We start from the raw sequence: 13,973 nt of genomic DNA, 5'->3' as shown, positions 1-13,973 counted from the left end.
ACGACCTCTGAGCAGGCCCACCAGTGGCAGGGGGAACCTCCGGGGATGTATTGGTACCGGGAGAGCCAGATGTGAGGAGGACGGCAGGGCCTAGCAGGATAGATCACGAGCAGTGGTCCCGTGGGGTATGCGAGGTACAGAATCGGCAGGCGGAGAATCGTCAGGTCACACGCAGGGTCAGCAGGATAAGTCAGTTCGTAGATAGGTTCAACAAGCCGGGGGTCAGGATGGGAGAAGGCAGAGTAGTCAGGGACAATCCGGGTCAAATGCAGGAAAAGGCAGAGTAGTCAGGACAATCCGGGTCAAATGCAGGAGAAGGCAGAGTAGTCAGGACAATCCGGGTCAAATGCAGGAGAAGGCAGAGTAGTCAGGACAATCTGGGTCAAATGCAGGATCAAAAACACAGGTACAGGACTCAGGAACTCAAAAGACCTTGCCGCGATCAGTGACAGTGCAGGGCATCTTTAAATATCGCGCCCTGCACTGTCATTGGCTGCCCAGGACGCGCCCCCGGGCTGTCATTGGCCACCCGTGGCGCGCCTGCGGCTCCCACTGCGGCTCCCACTGCGCTTGTGTCCCGGCGTGAGCCGTTGCGCCGGCCGACAGGACGCCGCGATCCCTGACATTGCCCCCCCCCATGGGCACCCTACGGGAGCCACACTAATCTCTCCACCGTGGGTGGCCACGAAAAAATTTGTTCCCAAGAGTTCTCCTCAGGGCCATAACCCTTCCATTTTATCAGGAACTGCATCTGGCCCCCCCTCTTTCGGCAACTGAGAATAGATTCCACCTCATATTCCTCTTGTTCACCTATGGTGACTGCCTCGGGAGGTCTGGATTGGCGATCTGGGAAGGAATCTGGTCTGGATGGTTTCAGGAGAGAGACGTGGAACACAGGGTGTATTTTAAAAGATTCCGGGAGCTTGAGTTCGTAGGCCACTTCGTTGATTACCCGTTTAATTGGAAACGGACCAAGGTACTTCGGTCCTAACTTCCTCGAAGGACACAGCATTTTTAGGTTGGTCGTAGCCAACCAAACCTGATCCCCTGGCTGGAGCAGCAGCTCTCCTCTTCTCTTCCTGTCGAACGCCTTTTTACTGTCTTCTTGGGCTTTAGTGATGGCCTCCTGAATCGTCTTGTTATTGACAGAAAAGAAATGCAAGACATCTTGAGATGCGGGTACCGGATTTTCGGGCATTAGGTCGGGGAGAAATGTAGCATGATATCTGAAATTGGTAAAAAATGATGATTGTCCCGTAGCTGAGTGGTTCGAGTTATTATAGGCGAACTCTGCAGAAGGCAACAGTGTTAGCCAGTCGTCCTGAAGGTAGGAGGTGTAGCATCTTAGATACTGTTCCAACGTTTGATTGGTCCTTTCCGTTTGCCCGTTTGTCTGTGGATGGTAAGCGGATGACAGTGATAGTTTGATTCCTAATGCTTCACATAAGGCTTTCCAGAATCTTGATGTGAACTGGACTCCCCGATCCGATACTATGTCCTCGGGAATCCCATGTAGCCTCACTACTTCCTTAATGAATATCTGGGCAGTCTCCGGCGCCGACGGGGTCCTTTCCAGGGGCACAAAATGGGCCATCTTTGAAAAGCGATCCACGATCACCATTATAGCAGTGTAGCCTTGAGACGGTGGGAGTTCAACTACAAAATCCATGGCAATCATTTGCCAGGCCCGTTTGGGTATCGGCAATGGACGCAATAATCCCCAGGCCTTGCTTCTGGAGGGCTTGTTCCTATGGCAGGTGGGACAGGTCTGGACGTAGCGCTCGCAGTCCTTGACCATGTTTGGCCACCAGAATGAGCGCTGCAGTAGCTCCAGAGTCTTCGTCACCCAAAAATGCCCTGCCATTGGATGGTCATGGCAGTGCCCCAGGACCAAAGTTTGAACTCCTTCTGACACCACGATCCGATTTTCCTTCCAAAGCAGACCCTCACGGTTCTGGAGAGGCGACCCAGGCAGGACTGGCAGTCCAACGGAAGCATCAATCAGTCTGGAGCAAAGTTCTGTTTGCAGGGCGAGGAAGCTTCCGGATGGCAAAATTGTGTCAGGTAACACCGTGTCGTCCGGGTCCTCAAACATGCGGGACAGAGCGTCTGGTTTCGTATTCTTAGACCCAGGTCAGTACGTTATATGAAAGTTAAACCGAGAGAAGAAAAGAGCCCATCTCGCCTGGCGTGGTCTCAGTCGTTTCACCGTCCTTAAATACTCGAGGTTCTTGTGATCCGTGAATATTAGGATTGGGTGTGTGGCTCCTTCCAGGAGATACCTCCATTCTTCTAGAGCGGACTTGATGGCCAGGAGTTCCCGATCTCCAATATCGTAATTGCGCTCCGCCGGAGTCAACTTTCTGGAGAAAAACGCCACAGGATGCAGTAATTCCTTGGTACCACTCCTTTGGGAAAGAATCGCTCCTACCGCGTTTTCGGAGGCGTCCACTTCCAAAACATATGGAAGAGAAGAATCTGGATGGCAGAGAATGGGAGCGGAAGTAAACAATTTCTTGAGCGTGTCGAACGCGGTCTGAGCTTCGGGAGTCCATCTTAAACGGATCCCTTGTTTAGTCAGTTGCGTGATTGGGGAGACCAGCCCTGAGAAGTTCCTGACAAACTTTCTATAAAAGTTTGCGAATCCAATGAAATGCTGTACCCCCCTCTTATCGGTGGGTGTTGGCCAATCTAAGATCGCCGTGACTTTCTGGGGATCCATCGCGACCCCCGCGGGAGAGAGGACCAGTCCCAAGAACGTGATTTTACACTGTTCAAAACAGCATTTTTCTGCTTTGGCGTAAAGCCCGTGTTGACGTAAACGTGCTAAGACCCTTGCCACATGCTCCCTATGAGCCTCCAGTGAGGGTGAAAATATCAGGATGTCATCTAGGTAAACAACCACGAAGACATCCAGGAAATCACGAAAGACGTCATTGATAAAGTGTTGGAAGGTGGCCGGTGCATTACAGAGTGTCAGGGCAGGAGCCGAGGAACGGACAGGCAGGCCTAACAATGTAACGCACTGGCTGACGACAACCACCACCCACAGACCGAAGTCCCTCAGGGCGCGGAGTCTAAGTCCCAGGCTGCCCTTCACCAGGGCCCCTGATGGTGGGGATGGACTTGACGCAGCCAGGAACCAGGTCGCGGCCCCCGAGACACCTCAGCTGCGGTAATGGCCGCCGCCAATGGCGTGTAGCTGGTGGAAGAGACAAAAGAGTAGTCAGACAGGCCGGGGTCAACAACAACAGGACAAAACAGTACAGAACAGCAGACGAGAATCACAGGTCACGAGCCGGGTTCAGCAACAGAGGGTCAGATCAAAGGAGAATACAAAGAATAGTCAAGTCACAAGCCGAATCAGATACCAGGAGAGTCACGAGAGTCAGAACAGAGTAATAGCAACACAAAGACACAAGACACAAGTGCAAAGAGCATGTGTGGGCCACAGGCTTATATGTCATCAGCCACGCCCCTCTGGGGGATGGACCTCAGAGACCTGAAGGCATAAAAGGATTCCCACCATGCACAGCAGAATCCAAGATGGACGCCAGCACATGGAGTAACATAACCTCAGGGAAAAGGTAGGACCTTGACACAGAGCCCGAACGGCATCACCAAATATTCAAAATGACCGAATCTCGTACGAAAGGCTGTCTTCCATTCATCCCCCTCCCTGATGCGAACAAGGTTATATGCCCCCCGCAGGTCTAATTTAGTAAAAATCGCTGCTGACCCTAACCTCTGGAGGAGCTCGGGGACTAGGGGTAACGGATAGCGGTTTTTTACTGTGATCTTATTCAGGTCACGGTAGTCAATACAGGGCCGTAATGATTTGTCTTTTTTTTCCACAAAAAACAACCCAGCCCCGGCCGGGGAGGTGGACGGGCGAATAAATCCCTTCCGCAGATTGTCATCAATATACTCCCTCAAAACTCCTGATTCTAGTTCAGATAAGGGAAAAATGCGACCAAACGAAATCTCAGATCCAGGTAGGAGGTCTATGGGGCAATCGTATGAACGGTGCGGGGGAAGAATGTCTGCTCCTCGCTTACTGAACACGTCTAGGAAATCGTGGTAGGCCGGAGGGATAACCTGAGAAAGATCCGTATCACCATCCATGCAAAGGAGAAACCGGGGAGACACGGGCCCTGGGACGTGGCAGTGATTCCGGCAGTATGGTGACCGAAATTGAACCGTTCCCTTCTCCCAATCAACCTGGGGGTTATGGGCCCGCAGCCAAGGAAGCCCCAGAATGATTGGGAAAAGGGGGGATGCGATGGCATCCAGACGGAGGAACTCCTGATGATGGTCAGCCATCGTGGTAAAAATAGGGGGAGTCTCCTGATCCACCACTCCCGACTTTATGCTAGACCCGTCTGCCAGGAAGATGTTAAACCCCCTTTCTTTGGTCTGGAGGGGAATTTTTTGCCGGTGAGCAAAAGTAAGGTCGATAAAACAACTACATGCTCCCGAATCAATGATTGCGGTCACCGACAGGGTTCCTCCGGGGAGCTGTAAAGACACAGGTATTGCCAGGTAACTAGATTGATCACCCCTTTCTGTAGGTAAAGGAAAACAGGAAGCGGACTTACTCATTTTTGCAGGACAGGAGCGCACCTGGTGACCAGCTTCCCTGCAGTACAGACATAGGTTCTGCGATCGTCTCCTCTGACGTTCCTCGGCCGATAAAGTGGAACGGGCCAGTCCCAGCTGCATGGGTTCCGAGGTGTCCCCTGCTTCGGGTATGGTTCCCTGGGGTTGGAGCTGCTTCTCTCGGTGGAATCCATGCCACCCTTTGACCCTGGCTGCTCCTTTCCAGGCGACGCTCTCTCAGTCTGCGGTCAATTTGGATGGCCAACTCTATCAGTTTCTCAAGAGAGTCCGGTAGTCCTACTCGTGCTAATTCGTCTTTTAGCGACTCAGACAGCCCCATACGGAACTGGTGACATAATGCCGCATCGTTCCATCTGGCATCTCCCATCCAACGCCTAAAGTCGGACGCATACTCTTCGGCTGCCCGGCGGCCTTGCCGCAGAGAGTATAAAGTAGCCTCTGCGGAGGCAGCCCGATGGGGGTCGTCATATAGGACGGCCATGGCCTGAAAGAACTCAGTCATGGAATCCAGATGGGGGTCGCACTTCTCCATCAGGCGGTGAGCCCAATCCTGGGGCTCATCCTGAAGGAGAGAGATTATAAACCCCACCTTGACGGTCTCGGTGGTGAACGTGCGGGGCTGCAGGTCAAAAAATAAAGTGCACGCGTACCGGAAGGCCCGGAAGCGGCTTCGGTCTCCACGGAATCGTTCCTGCAGGGGAACACAGGGTTCGGGAGCTAGGGGTGCAGCAACTGCTCCGGATGCTGGGGTAGCGGGTGACTCCGCAGTTGCGGAACTTGGAGCAGGGGGAGTCTGTGTGGCTAATGTCTCCATGTGGTCCTCAAGACGGGTGCAGCGGCTGTGAAAGTTCTGGACGGCCTGGGTCAGAGTCGCCAGGTGCTGGCATATATCCTCTAGGGACGCCGGTCCTCTTCCTGGCTCTGTCATGGCCGCAAGGTACTGTTATGATCCGCCAGGTGGTGCCTCTGGCTGCCCACTTGACAGACCTACCCAAAGCGTGGAGTCTAAGTCCCGGTCTGTTCTTTCACCAGGGCCCCTGATGGTGGGGATGGACTTGAAACAGACCAGGACCAGGTCACGACCTCTGAGCAGGCCCACCAGTGGCAGGGGGAACCTCCGGGGATGTATTGGTACCGGGAGAGCCAGATGTAAGGAGGACGGCAGGGCCTAGCAGGATAGAGCGCGAGCAGTGGTCCCGTGGGGTAGGCGAGGTACAGAATCGGCAGGCGGAGAATCATCAGGTCACACGCAGGGTCAGCAGGATAAGTCAGTCCGTAGATAGGTTCAACAAGCCGGGGATCAGGATGGGAGAAGGCAGAGTAGTCAGGGACAATCCGGGTAAAATGCAGGAGAAGGCAGAGTAGTCAGGACAATCCGGGTCAAATGCAGGAGAAGGCAGAGTAGTCAGGACAATCCGGGTCAAATGCAGGATCAAAAACACAGGTACAGGACTCAGGAACTCAAAAGACCTTGCAGCGATCAGTGACAGTGCAGGGCATCTTTAAATATCACACCCTGCACTGTCATTGGCCGCCCAGGACGCGCCCCCGGGCTGTCATTGGCCGCCCGAGGCGCGCCCGCGGCTCCCACTGCGCATGCGCGGCGTCCTGTCATCCGCGGCTCGCCGGGACCTGGTGCTTGTGTCCCGGCGTGAGCCGTTGCCAGCACGCATGCGCCGGCCGACAGGACGCCGCGATCCCTGACAGGTATACTGATGCCTTAAGAGTTCCCTTCACTGGAACTAAGAGGCCAAGCCCAGTCCCTGAAAAACAACCCCACACCATGATCCCCCCTCCACCAAACTTTACACTTGGCACAATGCAGTCAGGCAACTACCGTTCTCCTGGCAACCACCAAACCCAGACATGTCCATTGGAATTCCAGACAGAGAAGTGTGATTTGTCACTCCAGAGAACATGTCTCCACTGCTCTCGAGTCCAGTGGTGGTGTGCTTTATATGAATATGACAGAAAAGGAATTCCATTTTGAATGGAACTCCAAACGCTTCTGATTCATACTATTTGCAAGTACTTCTGGGATCCAATAAACACAATATTCTCTCTGGAAAACAAAGTTGCTTTCTGGAAATTATTTTAGATTCGACAATACTAATAAATAAATTAAATTATCATTTTATATTTACAACAGTGGCAAGTTAAGTGTACCTACAGAGCCATATGAGCCAATGTCAGATATAGCACACTGAGCTAGATCTATCAGTTTGGGAGAAGGGATAGAACTTGCCTGTGAGCACATTGTGCTAACTTGACAACCATCACCTTTTCTTCAGGTGTCCCACCCCCCTACACCAATTACTGCATCGATATCATCTTGATATCCTTGCCACGTGCGCATCTCCTCTCTCCCCTTCTTTGTCATCCCAGCCAGTGTAAGATATGCCATTATCGATCAGGGGAGAAGCATGTTTTTCCAAGGTTCTTGTGAGATAGCTATCAAATGGGAGACGCAATGCACTGCCAAGCTCAGTAGCATATAGCCGATCAAGGTCAGGATGCACTTGTGAAGGCAGGAGCTAAGATGCCGCACGTTTGCTCTGTAATATCATAACTTTGTGCCCTCTGACATTGACATGTGCAATGCACAGGGAAAAACAGTGATGAGCTGAATGTACCTGGGCAAAGCTGGAATGTAAATCCAAACCATATTAAAGTCATTGGAAATCAAATCTTTAAACTTGGTTCTGGCCATTTTCAAGGCTAATAGGCAAGGGTTTGTCAAATAAATCTTATGGGGAGCTGAATACTGCCAGGGGTTCAACACTCCCCCTTCATCAGGGCTTAATGCTGAAAATAAATAGGTAAAATACTGAAAAACAGGTTCTAAAATGGAAAAAATACAGTTATACTTAGTCAGGTATCGTGTCATCATGTCATTCATTCTTATTTGTAGCATTGAGTACCTTGTACACATCATGGTGGTCCAGAATGTGGTCAAAGTCCTTGTATATATCATTCAGCATGTCAACAACTTCCATTGGTGTACTGTACTTGCAGATTGTGGTAAATCCAACAATATCACTGAAGTAAATTGTAACTTCCTCAAAAAATTCTGGTTCCACTAATCCAGTTTCTTTAAGTGACTTCACAACAGGCCTAAAATAACCACAAATAACATGATCATTTTATGAATAAATAGTAAATTAGCACCAATCTAAATTTGAGTTTTTATGAAAATAAGCGGTAATAATCACATTTCAAATTTCAAATATAAAAATAAAGTGTAAAAGCCTCATAAACAAACATACACTATATTGCCAAAAGTATTGGGACACCCCCCAAATCATTGGATTCAGGTGTTCCAATCACTTCCATGGCCACAGGTGTATAAAATCAAGCACCCAGGCATGCAGACTGCTTCTACAAACATTTGTGCAAAAATGGGTCAGTCTTAGGAGCTCAGTGAATTCAAGCGTGGTACTGTGATAGCTTGCCACCTGTGCAATAAGTCCATCCGTAAAATATCCTTGCTACTAAATATTCCACGATCAACTGTTAGGGATATTATAACAAAATGGAAGCAACTGGGAACAACAGCAACTCATCCACGAAATGGTAGGCCACGTTAAATGACAGAGCGGGGTCAGTGCATGCTGAAGGGCACAGTGCGCAGAAATCGCCAACTGCCTGCAGAGTCAATAGCTAAAGACCTCCAAACTTCATGTGGTCTTCAGATTAGCACAACAGTGTATAGAGAGCTTCATGGAATGGGTTTCCATGTCGGAGCAGCTGCATCCAAGCCTTATATCACCAAGTGCAATGCAAAGCTTTGGATGCAGCGCTGTAAAGCACACCACCACTGGACTCTAGAGCAGTGGAGACGTGTTCTCTGGAGTGACGAATCATGCTTCTCTGTCTGGCAATCCAATAGACATGTCTGTATTTGGTGGTTGTCAGGAGAACAGTACTTGCCTGACTGCATTGTGCCAATTGTAAAGTTTGGTGGAGGGGGGATTGTGGTGTGGGGTTGTTTTTCAGGTGTTGGGCTTGGCCCCTTAGTTCCAGTAAAGGGAACTCTTAAGGCATCAGCATAGCAAGACATTTTGGACAATCTCATGCTTCCAACTTTGTGGCAACAGTTTGGGAATGGCCCCTTCCTGTTCCAACATGACTGTGCACCAGTGCACAAAGCAAAGTCCATACAGACATGGATGAGTGAGTTTTGGGTGGAGGAACTTGACTGGCCTGCATGGAGTCCTGACCTCAACCCGATAGAACACCTTTGGGATGAATTAAAGTGGAGACTGCGAGCCAGGCCTTCTTATCTGACATCAGTGCCTGACCTCACAAATGCGCCTCTGGAAGAATGGTCAAACATTCACATAGACACGCTCCAAAATCTTGTGGACAGCCTTCCCAGAAGAGTTGAAGCTGTCATACCTACAAAAGGGTGGGCCAACTCCATATTGAACCCTATGGACTAAGACTGGGATGCCATTAAAATTCCTGTGTGTGTAAAGACAGGCATTCTAATACTTTTGGAAATATAATGTATTTCAAGGTGAACTCCAATGAAGAAAAATATTTTCCCCTTGCAGTGGGTCCCCCTCCCCAGTACAAGGGTTAACGTTTTTGAAAACCTCCGACATGAAATATGAACAAAGCACATAACTCTATAGCATCATTACTGTCTGTTGCCTCATCATTCCTCTGCTATTTGCTCAGATTTTACTGTCATCAAGAAGTAAAAAGGTGACAAGGAGGGAGCTCCAGCACATATCCTGTGATTGGCGGCCTCAGCTCTGTTCTTGTGTTCTGTGTGGAGGAGGTGTGTTGCTTGCTTCTAATCAGCTATTAGCTCTCCTCACTCATCTCTGCAGAATGCAACTTCAGCTCCACTGCTTTCTGAAAGCTCAGACAAGCTGTGGATATTCTGGACTTTGAACTGATGTAGAGAAGAGAAGTTGAATACCATCTGAGGGTAGTCACTTCACTGGGTATATATAAAGGTTTACAAACACTCCATTTTGCTGGGTGATGATAACTATGGTGTTATACTTACTTTATTTCTCACTTCACAGGCAGCCAGCTCTCTCCTGTGTTGTCTGACATGACAAGTTGTGAGCGAGCCCTCAGTGCCCTCTCTTGCAGTGTGAGGCTGCTGGTTTTGCCTTGTATTGGATGAAAACAGAGAGCTTTGACTGATCAGGCAGAGAAGGGAGGAGACCTTGAGGAATGGTCACATGAAGAGGAGGAAGCCCGAGAGAGTGAGAAATAAGTTAAAGTGGTTGTAAATCCTTACATATTCCCAGTGAAGTAACTAGCCTCAGATGATACACAGAGATTAAACAAATCCTCATACGCAAGTTGTACCTATTTATCTACAGTCTTCTCTACATCCATTCAAAATGCAGAATTTAGAAAGCTTGTCTGACCTGTCAGAAAAAAAAGGGGCACAGAACTGAAGAGCTCAGTGAGGAGAGCTCTGAGACCTGATTGGAGGGAAGGGATACCCCCTCTTCACACAGCACACAGGAACAGAGCTGAGGCTGTCAATCTGCTGGAGGCCCCTCACCTGTCACCATTTTATCTCTTGGTGCCAGGGGAAATTGTGAGAAGTGACTCTCAGATGCAGATAGACAGAATTAACACTCAGTGGTCTGGATAGAGACAAGTGCACACCATAATGGGATATTCTTTGTTTGTTTTTCATGTCTGAGGTTTAGAAACACTTAAAGGATAAGCGGATGTCAGCTTGTAGTTCTCAATGAACTACCTTGGCACCGTTGAACGCGATGGTAGTTTACTGATTCTTTCAGTCAATATATCTGCTTGACTTTTTTCCCCTGCAGGAGCAAATTGGATCATGCTTTGCTGGTTTTTTTTGGCTTCCTCTGGATCAACTGTGGGTATAGGATTATAACTTTTTTTTTAATGCTTGAACTGGATGGACTTTTGTCTTTTTTCAGACTAACTATATAAAAAAAAAAGAAAAAAAAAAAAATGATGAGCACTGTCATGTTTCACATGACTGTCAAATGCCTTTAAGTGTTCTCTGTATTTTGTTTCTGCTCCTCCCTTTCCTTTGGTTTAGTTAATGTTGTATAGATAGCCCACCCCTTTTCCCAGAAGTGCATTGCAGCTTCTAGCCTCATGTCATGAAGCAGATCACATTATGATCTTTTGACCTATCCGAGCCGTGTACTATGGTATTTAAAAATCTCCATAGGACACGTTTTAAAAGTCTTTACATGTTGCCAGTTTAGGGTTGCACAGAAGGACTAGTTTATTGCTCTCACTCTGACGTTTGCAGCAATATCTCTCATGTGCGAATGCTGTTTACATATGAGTAGGGGACCAACCCTGGTGTTCACCTTTGTGAGGGGGGGCCCTCAGGGACCCCAGACAGTGGCTGGACTACCAGGGTTGCAGAAGTCATATTTACGACCAGGCCCTGGAGTTCAAGGGGGGGAAATCAGTCTGTGAATGTAGGGACCGGTGGCTGCAACTGAGCCAAGTGTCTATGGCACTCTCCTAGCCCAGCGAGCACTCTCCCTTCCCCCTCACAGACAGGAGAGCAGAGAGGAATAAGGCTGGTCCTCCTCCTGCCCCTGTTCCCCCTCTGTCTGCTCCCACTGTCCTATCCCCAATGTGCAGCTGTGCCTGAGAGAGAAGGGAAGTGTGGGCGGTGTGGGGGATCACCTTCCCTGGGAAAAAGGTAGTCCAGACAGCAGAGCTTTCTTAACCACTTGCCCTCTAGAGGATTTACCCCCTTTTTATTACTCGGCGCTGCAAACATTTAACTGATAATTGCGCGGTCATGCAATGCTGTACTAAAATGACATTTACGTCCTTTTTTTCCACACAAATAGAGCTTTCTTTTGGTTGTAATTGATCACCTGTGCGCTTTTTATTTTTTGGGCTATAAACAAAAAAAAGACCAAAAACTTTGAAGAAAAACTATATTTTTTAATTTTGGCTATAAGAAATATATAGTAAACTCAAAGTTAGTTATAAATTTAGGCCAAAATGTATTCTGCTACATGTTTTTGGTAGAAAAAAAACCCCAATAAGTGTATATTGATTGCTTTGTGTGAACGTTGTAGCTTCTACAAACTATGGTATAGATACTGTAATTTACCCCATTTTTTTGCTATACAGCGCTGCACTAGTTTAACTGACAGTTGCACGGTCTTGCAAAATGGCACATAAATGAAATTTATGTCCTTTTTTCACACAAATAGAGCTTTCTTTTGGTGGTATTTGATCACCCGTGTGCTTTTTATTTTTGGCGCTATAAACAAAAAAAGGTTTTGAGAAAAAAAATGTTTTTGAAAAAAAAAGCCATGGGTATATGTGGAATTACACCCCAAAATACATTCTGATACTTCTACTGAGTATGTGGATACCACATGTGTGAGACTTTTTGGGAGCCTAGCCACATACAAGAGCCTGAAATCCAATGACCACTTTGAAAGCCTGAAGGTGCGCAACTTCCTCATTTCACTTCCTCCCTACCTATCACAGTTTTGAAGGCCATGAAATGCCAGGATAGCACCCCCCAACTGACCCCTTTTTAGAAAGTAGACACCCCAAGAAATTTAAAAAGAGGCATGGTGAGTATTTTGCAGATCTCCTTTTTTCTCACAAGGTTTTGAAATATAAAAAAAGAAAAGAAAAGAATATGTTTTTGGCTTTTTTCTTCAATTTTCAAAAACTTGTGGCAACAAATGAGATCTGCAAAATACATACCATGCTTTTTTTTAATCAATTTCCTTGGGGTGTCTACTTTCCAAAAAGTGGTCATTGGGGGGGGGGGGGTTTGGTGCTATCCTGGCATTTCAGGGCCTCAAACTGTGACAGGTAGTCAGGAAGTGTAATGAGGAAATAAAGCCCTTTAAAAGCCTGAAGGTGCTTATTGGATTTTGGGGTCCTGTACTTGGCTAGACTGCCAAAATGTCTCTCACATGTGGTACCCTCATACTCGGGAGAAGTAGCAGAATGTATTTTGGGGAGTAATTCCACATATACCCATGGCATGTGTGATCAATAAATCATTTGACAATTTTGTGTAAAAAAAAAATTTTTTGTTTGTCATTTTCCAAAAACTTGTGGTAAAAAAAGAAATTCTTCTATTGATTCAGCATGCCTCTCAGCAAATAGTTTGGGGTGTCTATTTTCCAAAAAGGGGTCGATTTGGGGGTGGGGGCATTCTATGCCCAGCATTAGAAGTTTATGCCACATATCACTCACTCTTCTAACCACATGAAGATCAAGCCTTTTCTGACACTTTTTGTTCACATGAAAAAAATGTGTATTTTTTGCTAGGAAATGAATTTAAACCCCAAACATTATATATATTTTTTAAAGCAAACACCCTAGTGAATAAAATGGTGGGTGCTGCAATTTTTTATGTCACATAGTACTCGCTCAGCAATTTTTCAAATGCAATTTTATTTTAAAAATACACTTTTTTTTACTTTTAATGCACAAAAACACAAAATATTGGGCAATTATTTGGTAAAATATAAAAGATGATGGTATGCCGAGTAAATAGATACCAAACATGACATGCTTTAAAACTGCTGGCATGCTCTGTGCAATGGTGACAAACTGCATACATTTTTAATATCCATAGGCAACGTTTTAAAAGCCTTTACAAGCTACCATTTTAGATTTACAGAGGAGGTCTAGTGTTAGAATTACTGTCCTTGACGTTCGTGGCGATACCTCACATGCATAGTGCAACCCCTGTTTCCATACTGGCAGAGGGTCAACGCTCACGAACGCAGATGTGCGCGTGTGCGGGGGGGGGAGGTGAGGGTACTTTTTTTAAAGTTATTTTGATATTTTTAATTATTTTAACACTGTCCTCTTCATTTTTTTTTTGATCACTTTTAATGCTATCACAGGGAATGCAAATATCCCCTATAACTTCAATGGGCATTGTCATATTCTTTTTTGAGAAATCTGGGTTCTATCAGACACTAGATCTTTACTCTGCCCTTACATTATCTAATCAAACCAAGATCGATGTGATCAGATGCTTTCCCAACTTACAAGTGGTGCTGTTTATATCCTGCGAAACTGAAGTGATGAAATGCTCGTAGCTTCTGATTTCTTAGACTATAGAGATGATTGGCACCATTCTGGTCTCCAATAAGCTCTAAGGTCAGCTGGCAGAAACACCGGCTGCATTCTCAGGTTGCCCCAATGGCACAGGAATGCCCGAGAAGGCCGTGGAAGGCAGTGAGGGGGGGGGCATCATCTCCTGCTACTTGTAAAAACAATCCTGCAGCATATTAGCCACTAGGATTGCTTTTAAATGAAAGCCGATCGCCGGCTGAAAAAAAACGATACCAGGATGATGCCTGCAGCTGTAGGCATCATCCTGG

General features: G+C 47.2%; 1 protein-coding gene across 2 annotated transcripts in view; it reads right to left on the bottom strand.

Annotated features, from left to right (window-relative positions):
* Positions 1–13,973, bottom strand: part of GUCY2C (guanylate cyclase 2C) — an 879,595-nt gene that overhangs the window by 147,994 nt on the left and 717,628 nt on the right. For both annotated transcript variants that reach the window (XM_089687691.1, XM_089687690.1), the window contains one exon: positions 7,542–7,734. In XM_089687691.1, the coding sequence (XP_089543817.1) occupies positions 7,542–7,734 (193 nt within the window). The remainder of the gene's footprint in view (positions 1–7,541; positions 7,735–13,973) is intronic.

This window comes from Staurois parvus, unplaced genomic scaffold, assembly GCF_062004578.1.
Source record: "Staurois parvus isolate SC_StPar_1 unplaced genomic scaffold, SC_StPar_1.0 ptg000436l, whole genome shotgun sequence".
NCBI classification, from domain to species: Eukaryota; Metazoa; Chordata; class Amphibia; order Anura; family Ranidae; genus Staurois; species Staurois parvus.
Note: the sequence above shows the minus strand (reverse complement) of the source record. Positions and strands in the feature narration are given on the sequence as shown.